Genomic DNA, 13,035 nt, shown 5'->3' with positions numbered 1-13,035 from the left:
AGGTCTCTATGCAAGACGACTAGTGTGCGTGTTTCCCTCAAGGGACCACAGCGAAGGATCGGCTTCTGCTGGTCAAGAGAACATGTTTCTTGGACCTAGCAGCAATGGGCGTCTGTGCTGTTCACAGACGAGGCGTCTACTGATCTGGAGGGAATAGCGCAATAGATACCATCACTCCAACACTGTTGAAAAGACACAGTTATAGAGGTGGTGGAATCACACACACACACGGTTTGGGCAGGGACCGCGTTCGATGGTCACACTGACCTGTGTGTGTTCCATGGAGGAACTCTGAGCGGTCTGAGATATCGGGATGAGAGCCTTGAACCATATGTCCACCCATAGGCTTGTGCTATTGGTAATGACTTTATTCTGATGGATGGTAATGCACGACTTCACCGAGCTCGGATTGAGGAGAATCGTGAGGACCACTGTTTGGAACGAATGGATTGGCTAGCTCGATCTCAGGATCTGAATCCGACAGAACACCTTTGGGACTATCTTGGCAGACAGGTTGCTGCTTTAAATCCTCCTCCAAAGTCGTTATATGAGCTGAAACAGGGCTTACTCTGTGTCTGGTCTTCGCTTCCTATTCCCACTGTCCGAAAACTTAATTAACAGCATGGAAAATTGATGCCGCCAATGCATTTACGTTAGGAGGGGGACATATTCCTCATTAGAAAATATTTTTGTATTGTTTCTACGACATTTTACTACACAACACTGTGATGTTCTGTTTCCTTCAAGAACGGACTTTTCCGCAAAGATTGCTTTTTTTGCTATCAATTGTTTCTGCAATACGCTTATGCAAGTTTCTATGACGTATTCAAAATAAAACTATCTAATGCACATACCCGCCAAATTTTTTGTTTCAACATTTATTCATTTACAAATTAGGCGCAAAAAAACGGTTGTACCTTAACTTTTTGAGGCCAGCGTATTTCTTTATTCGGCAAATTTTGTCTGACGTTTCGACAAATTTGAAGACATAGTTGTACCCTTTTCATTCGATGTACATATGTGTACGTACCCGAATGTTATCATTCGGCGAAATTCGGAGTTAAATTCGGAAAATTGAGAATTAACGCCCGTTCAAAAATTTAAGTTCGGGGCGCTCCTGACCGTATCATTAAATAATAAACATTTTTAACAAAGTGACAAAAATGTTGAGACATTACGAAAAGTATAATATTGCATTATATAAATTTGTGTAACAAGAACTTTAGTTCCTTTTGATTAACTCATACATTAAATGAAAAATTTATGAATATTCTAATGAACATATCACTTAGATTATTTCTTTTCAATTAGTAGTATGAATCGACTGTTTAAAAAATTGTATTCTATAAGAAGCTGTATTTTTGATATAAGAAATATGTCGACTTTATACCATAGATATCTAGGCTTTATATTACATTTGGAAATTCGGTAAAATAAATTTTTGTTTCAGAATCATATTTAGAAGTATGATAGCTTTTCCTGTAACCGTTGTTCAGTTAAATAACGCTTAAGCAATAGTGTATTGTTTATACTAAACTTCAGTGTGTGGTTAAGAAAAACCCTCATGCGCATTGATATCTTATAGAAAATGTAAATTGTACACCCAAAACCTGTTTTTGTGCGGTCTTTTGTGCATTTTTTTTTTTTTTTTTTGTGATACATGAAAATTATTTATAAAACAAGCAAAAATTATTTACAAAACGAGTGCGAGGTAGTATCTTCATGTGACGTCAGGGGCATCCCGATGGGAAATCACCGTGACCTCCCAAAAATTTTCCTATTCGGGAAATTTTTCGGAAGTCGGCAAAATTATAATCACTTGGTTTATTTTGATTTCGTTTAAATATAACATTTTGGGTTATTTTCTACGTGAGACTTTTTTATGCGGTCCCTATCCACCGCATAAAAACAGGTTTGGGCGCATTTTAAAATGGAATTTCAATTGTTGCATTAAAAACATAACATCTTCTTTTTTTTTCCAAAAAAGGGGGGGGGGGAGGACATCAACCTCAATTTCGACATTTAAGAAATCGGTCATCATAAACACAACAATTTTGTTTTCAGTTCCGTAATAATTTATTTTGTTCTTTTCAATACTCTAAAGAAAATGCATTACCCATTTATCATGCGATTTTTCATTTACATAACTACACGTGCCTTCCTGCCTTTAAAAATAAGCTTTCGCTCCGATTCCAAACATTTACATGTACCTATTTTAACCCTTTTTTTTTTTTTAGAACCTTGGTGGTGGATCCATCAGAAAACTTCCACTACCGATGGTTATCTGTGATTTCTATTGCCTTGGTCTACAATGTTGTCATGATAGTCGGACGAAGTGTCTTTTGGGAGCTGCAGCGACTCTCGCCAATTACATGGTACTGCCTGGATTACGTGTGTGATGCAGTCTACTTCATCGATATGGTTATACATGCAAGAACAGGTAGTTACTTAACATCAATATTCAGTTTATGTATGATTTTTGAAACTACGTGTTCCTTATTAACTCTTCTCAAAAGATACGGAGAACTGAAGCAAATTTAGTTTGATTGTTCTAAGTAACCTATTTTGTCTATTGCAGTTCGGTAACTTGTTTCATAACAGGTTAGCTGTAATTATCCCTGAAAACTAAAATAAGTAGCAACTTTCTTTTTACAATCAATCAGAAATAAATTGTTTGTAAAGCTAATGCTAAACTGCTTGTGGACTGATATTTTTCAATTGTAGTGGACAAATCGTCACCAGTGTAGTAGGAAAATATTTTTTGTAGTAGAGAAAATATTTTTGAAATCCCCATAACAATTTTCTCTTATTTTAAAGCTTTAAGCTTTTTATACGGCAATAATTGCAAGTTCTTAAAAAACACAATCGTAATGACTGATTCACTTTATGCCTGCATAAAATCAACTTTCACTTTCAAATACAATATTTTTAAGTTTTGTTCGGATGTATTTACTTCAGAAAATGAGCTGGAGTTGTAATCTTTAGAATTTTTTCGATTAACTTTGTTTTAGAATTCATGTTGTAAAATTGAGCTGTTAAAGTATTTTACATAAAAGTCGATTTTATTATAAACTTCTTGATTTCATAAAAAAAAAACACTATAGGAAAATTCCGAAATTTTCAATGCAACACTTTGTCTAAAACTATACATAACATCAATCTTGTAGTATCTTACTACAAAATACCTTAGCTTTGCCATCAATCTTTGAGTTAAACCGCACCATTGCTGCGGTCGCTCATCTGGTTTGCTAATTCTGCGTTAGCTACCAGTTTGTTTGGCTCTCTTGGCTCCCTTAAGAGATTTTTCGCCTCCAGCTCATGTGATTCCTATTTCGGGCTGATGAATGCTAAAAAGCACGAAACTGCAATCCTCAGATGGAATAACTGAGCTGGCGGTGTATTTTAAGTATAACATCAATCTGTTTAGCACCTTAAAATAATGACGGAAAAGAGTAACGAACGGATAGAAATAATGACGGAAAGGAATAATGAACTAGTGTAGAGTCCAGCTATAATACTAGTAGAAGAAGAAACTAATGAACTGAATTCGATGGGAACCGCATCCGAAGTCAGAAATCATGTAGACTCGTTACTTATGAGGAATTATTCTTCTCTTGAAAACAACATTATTAAGTAAGAAAACATTTAAGTAGAATTATAAATATTTGGTTAAAATGATAACTTTAACATAAAGAAATAGAATAGATTTATCGTAAAATAAATGATAAATTTACTCCACATCGATTTAAGAACGTACTTCATGAAAACTTTTACAATAGGAACTACTGTACTCTCATCATACATTTCACTCGGATAATTTCCTTTTGATTGATTTTTTCATGTTTCTTTATTTAACACTTAGATAATCAAATATGTTGTAATATATTTCTAAGCTTGTACTTTGGTTTATGTTTTTGATAATGTCGAGCAAAAGGTCTGCAATTTTAGAGTTGTTTCAGTAAGGGAAACGACGGAATTAAATCGTTCGTTTGCTTAATAAACCTCTGCACACAGTGTCTGATGCAATTTGCCGTTTTAAAGAGCTTGGCAATGATGGTTGACGTCCAGGAAGTGGCGAAAAGGCACTGTACGCACTAGCACTTCAAGGAATAGTAAGACCATAGAAAAACGAGACCAGAGAAATCGCAGGGTTTCCATGAGACAAATCGCTTGTGACATATAGGCGTAAGAGCCAGATCACTGAGGCAAAAATAGCAAAAACGGAGCTTTGACTGAAGCCTTACAAAGTAGCGAAAATTTCAGCTTCTCACCGAAAAAAATAACTCGTGCGGCTCCGAAGATGCCAAAAACTTTTGAAACGGGCCGCAAATCAGAGCTGGAAAAGATATTCCTTTTTACCGATAAGCTCTTTACGGTTCAAAAAGTTCATAATTCCCAAAACGATAGAATCTGGTCGCTCCAAGCACCTCGGGAATTGTTGAACACCGCCAATATCCAGAGTCGATCATGGTCTGGGGCGGAATTTGCGCAAGTAGCAATACACCTTTTGGTTTTTGTGGAAGAGGGAGTTAAAAATCAAAAAGTGTACCAGATGGACATTCTTAAAGCTATTGTGGAACCCAAAAGCATTTCGGAATTGCCAATTACACGGTTCGACAAGACTCTGCACCAGCTCACAAGGCCAAAAAAGACACAAGAGTGGTGCAAGGCGAATTTACAGTGTTTGGTCCATTTTGGACAGCAGGGCCTGCACTAACCGCACAAAACTTGGGACTCTCAAAAGCAATCGCTTCTGCGAGAATGAGATAGATTAAAGGTAAAAAAGACTTGTGAAGCTCATTGTTGTTCGCACCTCTGCATTGCTGCAAACGGCGGTCACTTTGAAACAAATTCAATTTATTTATTAGTACCAGTGTATTCTTGTTATTATTTGTTAATTTATTGTTATTTTTTATGAACTATATAAAAAAAATTGGTTGTCCGGGTACGGCAAAAAAACCCGGACAACCAATTCATACCTATATTGCCATGATTTTGTTTATAGTTTTGAGAAAGCCCCTAGTTTTGCGTTTTGTTTTCTGATAATCTATAGAAATTGAAGTCATTCTATCAATATCTTCCATGATATGTGCATAGGCATTTTATAAGAGTAGCATTTGACTAAAAAATTAAAGGAAAAGGATATTGTTAACGCTTCTGCATGTGTAGTTAGTAATTGTTCAATAGAAATACTCATATTTATTTAAAATAAATTGCATTAGGATAGTGTCTTTGCTGGAAATTCAGTTTGTAATAACTAACTCTGATTTTTCTAACGAAATGTTGATCTTTCGATGAATAGTCCTGCTTTCAAGTACAAATGAACACTTTCATAATATTCTAGGATAATCCCAAACAAAAAAAAATGTCCTTGTTGCTGGCTACCTACACTATATGACCAAAAAGTATTAGGACACTTTCAAAAATTCACATTTTTACGGATTTCTCAAGAAATAAAAGACTAATTTCTCTGTAATATTTTTCACATAAAAGGTGCACTCCAGCTGTCATTTTCCAATAAAAATTAAGCCAACTATTCATTTGGGGGACCAGCAACAAATTGAGGAAACAAAAAAAAAAAAAAAGGTTTTGATCATTTTTCATTGTAAATAACTGGCAATAAGCTATAAATTTCAGAAAGAAGTTCAAAAAGTTAAATCATTTAGAGCAACGTAATGTATTTTCTTTTTCACGATAAATTTTAAATTTTTCAGGGTTCCTGGAGCAAGGTTTGTTGGTTCGGGACTCCACTCAACTCTTGAAAAACTACATTCATTCTCATCAGTTTAAGATGGATGTTTTAAGCTTAGTTCCAACTGATCTGATGTACCTGATCACAGACACTACATGCAATCTGCATGTACCTTGCGTAATCATTTTTAGATTAAATAGATTACTTCGTTTTCATAGATTACTTGAATTTTTTGATCGGACAGAAACTAGAACTAACTTCCCATATGCCTTTCGAATCGCTAAGCTGATTTTCTACATTCTTGTCATAATTCACTGGAACGCTTGTTTCTATTTCGCTGTCAGTTATGCCATAGGTTTCGGAACAGACACTTGGGTGTACAACATGTCCACTCCACGATTTGCTTCGCTCACTCATCAGTACATATATTGCTTTTACTGGTCAACATTAACTCTCACAACGATTGGAGAAATGCCTTCTCCTGTAAGAGATGTTGAATACATATTTGTTGTGGTTGATTTCTTAATTGGAGTACTAATCTTTGCAACTATTGTAGGTAATGTTGGAAGTATGATTACTAACATGAATGTAACACGGTCAGAGTTTCAAAGAAGAATGGATGGCGTAAAGCAATACTTAGAATTTAGGAAAGTGAGTAAAGAACTTGAGAATAGAGTCATTAAATGGTTTGATTATTTATGGATTAATAGGCAATCTTTAGATGAAGATGATGTAACGTCAGTGCTTCCGGATAAATTAAAAGCAGAAATTGCAATTCATGTTCATATGGATACTCTAAAACGAGTTAAAGTGTTTCAGGACTGTGAACCTGGGCTGCTCGTACAACTGGTGCTTAAGTTGAAATTGCAAGTTTTTAGTCCTGGTGATTATATATGTCGAAAAGGAGATGTTGGAAAAGAAATGTACATAGTGAAAAGAGGGAAACTTCATGTTGTTGGAGACGATGGGAAAAAAGTGCTTGCTACATTGAGTGAAGGATGTGTTTTTGGTGAACTCAGCATTTTGAACATTTCAGGTGTGAGGACGGGAAATAGAAGAACAGCAAATGTTCGTAGTTTTGGATTTTCCGATTTGTTTTGTTTATCAAAAGAAGACCTTTGGAATGTCTTAGCTGAGTATCCTGAAGCTCAAAAAATGTTGATTGAAAGAGGAAAACAAATTTTAATCAAAGATGGGCTCTTAGATGAAAAAGATGCCAAGAGTCACGAGATAGATGAGAAAAACCTTCATGCTCGTTGCGATAAACTTCAAATAGCATTAGATAATTTACAAACCAGATTTGCAAGACTTTTAAATGAATACACAAGATCTCAAAAGCAATTTAAACAAAGATTGTGTCGCTTAGAAACTAAACCTTTACAATCACCACCCGAAAAATATGCAATGCATGGCTTTGCTGCAGCAGCTGTACATGTGTCTTCTACTGATAATGCCACAGAATACCTCGATAGTTAGCAAAAAATAAACTGATATATTTAGGTGATTTTTTAAAACATTCAGAAAAAGAAAACATACAAGATAAATGTATCTTGAATTTTACTGTTGCAATTTACTTTTGATTTGTTCAAAAGAGAAAAGTAATTAGTTTCATATAATTATTTAGGAATGCTTTTAAATAAATCGTAAAGGTATTTATTTGTGTAAAAAACAATCTAAAAAGATATTTATAAATTTTAAAAATATATGTAATGATATTTATAAATAAAATACTACATTTAACAGTGTGTCTTTGATTGATCCAATGCAGTACTATGAAGAGTTTTAAGGATAGTTTCATCCTTTTTGTAGCACTTTCTTCACTTTTAATTCAACAAAATATTGAAGGACGAAGTTAGTATAATCCCCCTCCCCTCCCGCTTAAGCCAAATGCAAATCATAGAAATACTTACATGAAAGAAACTTGTCTCACTGAGGAAAAACCAATAGCTTATCAACCATCCCAATATACAGGCGCCAGTACATACAATGGGCCTCTCATCCCGCACCATTCGGTAATCGCCACATGGCATCATGCAAAAATAAATCGCCTATGGCATCATACAAAAAGTTAGTGAATGGTGCAGTGAGACTGCATACGTTTCTAGATACTTAAGTAATAAGTTCAATATTCAAGGAAAAGCATGAACACCACCTAACTATTTTTTTCCATGCAGTCTCTCAAATCTGCATTTTAATGATATAGGGTCATTCCATGTCAAGCGATCCTAAGTTTTTTCATCATATTTTTGTATTTCTTTGAAATTTGGCTCATCGATTGTACACTTCATTGTAATAAAAAGCCCAAATTTTTAGATTTTTATCTCTTTTATTTTTTTAATTTATGAGACTTTGATTTTTAGAAAAACCCTCTTTTTTTCATGGATGCTTGAGCATAAAATGGACGATAACTCAACACCAAATATAGATAAGAAGATTTGGTAAAAAGCATTTTAAAGTACATTAATTGCTGTTTAATATGATTTGCAACATGACTAATTTTAAAATAAATTTCATTTTTAGAAATTTAAAATTTAAGTTTCTCAGAAAACATATAATGCATTTTTTTTAATTCCCAAAAATTTTTCGGCATTTTATCTTCACTTGTGAAAAATTCCAAGTTGGGATCTAAATGGGATTGTATTTTATGAATTTTTGAATAAAATTTGACTTAAGAAATATGCTTTTTCCAGATTCTATTTAGTTAAATATGGGGTTCTCTTACCGCGGGTGATGGTCTAGTGAGTAGTAGGTAAACATGACTGTGCTTGATATGAGCTAGGAGGGACTTGTAGATTGGTAAGCCCCCCCCCTGCCGCACCACCACTTTTTATATATACAGTTGGCTCTCTGTTTAATGACTTTCAAGGGACCACAAAAAAATTGTCCTTAAGTAGAAAGCGTCCTTAAATAGAATGCTCTTAACATTACACTGGACTATTTGGGACCTTGAAAAGTCATCGTTAAACAGAGAAGCCAACTCTGTGTGTGTGTATATATATATATATATTTTTTTTTTTTTTTTCAGAACTGTTTTCAAAATTAGGACAAAAAAGCTGGTATGTAAGACCTGGTAATCATAAAACGCTTCCAAACATCAAAAGTGACTGACGCTTATAAATGGGGGGGGGGGTAATCACAAACACTAAAAGTTGGGAAACCTTTAACAGAGAAATAAGACCAGGGGTATACTCCATAAATGCCGTTTGCTCTCAAACATTTTTTAGACATTATGTACTATATGATGCATACACATACTGTGCATAACGGATTACTGGGAGTATACCCTCAGAAAAATTGATGGGAACATCACTGAATAGAACCACACTCATTTTCAGTCCCTTTTTTTTTTTTTTTTTTTGAAAGTGGGATGTTAGAGTGGGTGGAGGGGGGAGCAATCTGGAATGAAGCTTAACAACATGGAAGGTTATGCTCAAAAGAGCAATGTTTGTTTGATCTATAACTGCTTTTAATATATGTATAGAAAGATCTCCTTGCGTTACTCTCCCTCACAACAGAAGTTAAAAGGAAAACAAACAATAAAGAAAAGAAAAAACAGCTGCACTCCAAATGTTGTAGAAAGATGGTTATGTGTGGACAGACATATGATCTGATACTTTGATTTATTTGTAGTTTTGTGTGAAAAGAAAGGAAAAACTATTTTGCTATGATCTTGGGGCAAACTATTTCTTTCCTCCTTCCAAAATTGAAGGTTGGTGCTGGAGTAGGGGATGAAATGAAGAATAATTTTCCTTCTCAGATATTGAATTAATCAAGTACACTTTGTGAAGTTATGATCTAAAAAGAAACCATTGGTCTAAAACGAAAGAAAACATATGGGGTAAAAATAATTTTCAATTCAATCCCCAGGTAAGGCGTAATACTAGTATAGTGTTAGTCGTCTCTTTTGGGGGATGGGAGGGGGGATATACTTTGTCTTGTTTTAAAGAAGAACATTTACCACATTTTAATAAGTTTACTATTCATTTTGTTTTATTTTTTTACATTTTAAAAACTTAAAGAAAACAAAAAAAAAAAAAAAAAAAACAAGATTAAAAGTGGTGGTGCAGGGAGGGGGGCTTACCAATCTACAAGATCATGCCAGTTCATTTCAAGCATAGTCCTGTTTACTTGTTAGAATTTGACCATCACCCCCAGTAAAAAGATCCCATATTTAACTGAATAGAATCTGAAAAATATCAGTTTCTCAAGTCAAATTTTATTCAAAATTCATAAAAATATGATGCCACTGTGATCCCAACTTGAAATTTTGCATAAGTGAATATAAAATACACAAAAAATTTTGGGAATTTTATTTTTTAAATCATATGTTTTCTGATAAAAATTTAAATTTTAAATTTAAGTTGAAATATTTAAAAATTAAAGTTTTTACAAAATTAGTCATGTTGCATATCATATTAAACAGCAACTAATGTACTTTAAAATACTTTTCAAAAAATCTTTCTATCCATATTTGGTGCTGAGTTATCATACATTTAATGTTCAAGCAGCCATGAAAAAAAGAGGGTTTTTCTAAAATTCAAAGTCTCATAAATAAAAAAATAATAGAGATAAAAATCTAAAAATTTGGATTTTTGATTACCATGAAGGGTACAATCGATGAGCCAAATTTCAAAGAAATACAAAAATGTCAGTGAAAAAATTTCTCAAATATTGGATTACTCGACATAGAATGACCATATACACAGTCCAGTCACATTAATGTGACCATCTGTCAAAAGCCAGAATAACCACCTTTCGCAGAGCGGACTGCTACGAGACGTGCAGGAAGAGAGTCACTTAGGTCCCTGAAGGTGTTCTCTGGGATGTTGAGCCATGCCGACTCTAATGCCGTGGCCAGCTGCACTAGATTACGCGGTTGATAATCCATGGCGCGAACAACTCGATCGAGATGGTCCCACAGATGCTCGATTGGGTTTAAGTCAGGTGAGTTTGCTGGCCAGGGGAGGACGGTAAACTCATCCTGGTGCTCTTTGAACCACGCACGTACACTGGCAGCTGTATGGCACCTCGCATTGTCCTGCTGGAAAATGCCATCATCTTGAGGAAAAACAATGTGCCTGTAGGGGTGGACATGGTCCGCAAGGACAGATGCGTACTTGTATTGATCCATCGTGCCTTCCACAATGATCAGTGAACCCAGAGAATGCCAGGAAAACATTCCCCAGACCATAATGCTCCCGCTTCCAGCTTGGACCGTTCCGGCAATGGTTGCAGGGTGGTTCCTTTCAGAGGTTTCACACTTTAAACGCCAACGTCCATCTGACCGAAGGAGCATAAAACACGATTCATCTGAAAACGCTACCTGTCGCCACTCAGTGGACGTCCAGCTGCTGTACTGCCGTGCAAATTCTAGCCTTTGTCGTTGATGAACAGCAGTCGGCATAGGTGCACGAACCAGGTGTCTGCTTCGGAGGCCCAGACGCAGCAATGTTTGCTGAATAGTAGTTTGGGAGATACTTTTGGTAGCCCCTTGGTTCATTTTGGTGGTCAGTTCAGGGTGGCGACAGGAACTGTGAAAAAAAGTTCCCTGACTTTTCCCTGATTAAGTTCACCAAATTTCCCTGATTTACGTTACCAATGATAATGGTTTTCTTTCTTTGTATGTTTGTATAAAATGCAGTATTTTAAACGTTTTAAGTTATGTAAAGTTGTTGAACTAAAGATATATTTTAAAAAGATGCTACTTTTTTTAATAAAATGGTTCAAAAAAAAAAAAAAAAACATGACAATTTGGGGGGGGGGGGAATGACCTACAAAACAGTATATTAAATTTTTATACAATGGAAAGATTATAGAAAATTAAAATTAAAAAAAACTTTACTTCCAGAAACCACTTAGCAAAAGAATTTAAGAAACTATTGAAATTACTTTTAAAAACATGTGTATTTATGATAGTTCAAAATAATGTCAATTATTTTTCAGTTCTAAGTTTTCAAACAGTATAATAATTGTTGCAAGAATAACAAGTAATAGTAAAAGAATAGAAGTAATGTAGTTATTCTTATATAACTAATTGACATATTTATGCAAAACAGATGAAACCCTTAGACAACCATTCATAGGGAGCTTTTCTCTAATCAAGAACATAGGTTTTAATGAATGAATACAGCATTTTAACAATAAAAAAAATAAAGATATTTTCTTAAGTACACAAGTTAACTCTATTTTAAATGATTTCAGTATGTAACGAGAAAAAATCTTAGATTGCTTTGTAACAAACAACTTTGAAATGCAAGGAAAAAAAAGAGCAATTACTTAATTTCAAAATATATGAAAGAAGAATACAGCTTGGTTATAAAATTAAAGAATCACTAAAGTCTGAAGAAAAGAAAACCTTTATAATCTGCGGTGACAACAAATAGTATAACGGCAAAAAACAAAGTTTTTTTAATTGAAAGTTCAATTTTAGCAATTCAATTAAAAACGCGAAGAAGTAATAACTTTTGAGCTTTTATTGAATTAATTCAAAAACCAAAGATTTCTTCTTGAAATCGTGATTATAGTACGCTAATTACTTTGAGACAATGGAATAAAGGCAAAGGAGCTAAGGCATAATTGAAGGCTTCCTCTTTGCCTGTATGGTTGTTTATTTTACGTAGGATTGAAAGCGTAAAAGGAAATTTCAAGCTAGGTAAAATAAACAACCTAACAGACACAAAAGCAATCTTAGGAAGTTCATCCTGTGGTTATATAAGTAAGATTCAATACTTTGACATTGAGGAAAAAAGATGCACAAATATGCGGCAGTGTATAATCGCACCTCATTAATTTTACCTTTTTTTTTCTTTTTTTGAACAGATAATTGGCGGAAAATGCGTAAGGAATTAAGAGTACTTAATTTTGTAAAGCAAAAAAAAATTTTTCTTCAAAAAATCAATTTTCCCTGATTTTTTGTTATTTTTTCAAAATTCCCTGATATTTCCCTGACTTTTCCCTGATTAATAAAGTTCCCTGACTTTTCCCTGATCTCCCTGATCTGTCGCCACCCTGCAGTTGCTCAATGGTAGCCCGTCTATCTGCCCGAACGCATCTCCGCAACCGTCGTTCGCCTGTGTCATCTATGGCCCATGCATGGTGCACCACATTTGCCACGTCGCTGATTTTGGACAGTCGCATTTTGCCATGCACGGTGCACTTTTACCATGACGGCACGTGAACAGTTCACAAACTCAGCCGTTTCGGAAATGCTTCCACTCTTGGCCCGAAAGCCAATGATCATGCCCTTTTGGACGTCTGATAAATCGCTTCGTTTCTGCATTACGCCAACGATTGAAATATAATTTCCGAAGCCCTCACACAACCTTTATATATGCTCAACTGCA

The 13,035-nt window shown here is 34.7% G+C and overlaps 1 protein-coding gene across 1 annotated transcript in view; it reads left to right on the top strand.

Annotated features, from left to right (window-relative positions):
* Positions 1–7,300, top strand: part of LOC129219252 (cyclic nucleotide-gated cation channel subunit A-like) — a 62,252-nt gene extending 54,952 nt beyond the window's left edge. The window contains exons 4-5 of the mRNA XM_054853580.1: positions 2,238–2,440; positions 5,715–7,300. Of these exons, the coding sequence (XP_054709555.1) occupies positions 2,238–2,440; positions 5,715–7,168 (1,657 nt within the window). The 3' untranslated portion in view covers positions 7,169–7,300. The remainder of the gene's footprint in view (positions 1–2,237; positions 2,441–5,714) is intronic.
* The last annotated feature ends 5,735 nt before the right edge of the window (positions 7,301–13,035 follow it).

The sequence above is a fragment of the Uloborus diversus genome, chromosome 3, assembly GCF_026930045.1.
Source record: "Uloborus diversus isolate 005 chromosome 3, Udiv.v.3.1, whole genome shotgun sequence".
Taxonomy (NCBI): Eukaryota; Metazoa; Arthropoda; class Arachnida; order Araneae; family Uloboridae; genus Uloborus; species Uloborus diversus.
This window is presented reverse-complemented; position numbering and strand designations above follow the sequence as displayed.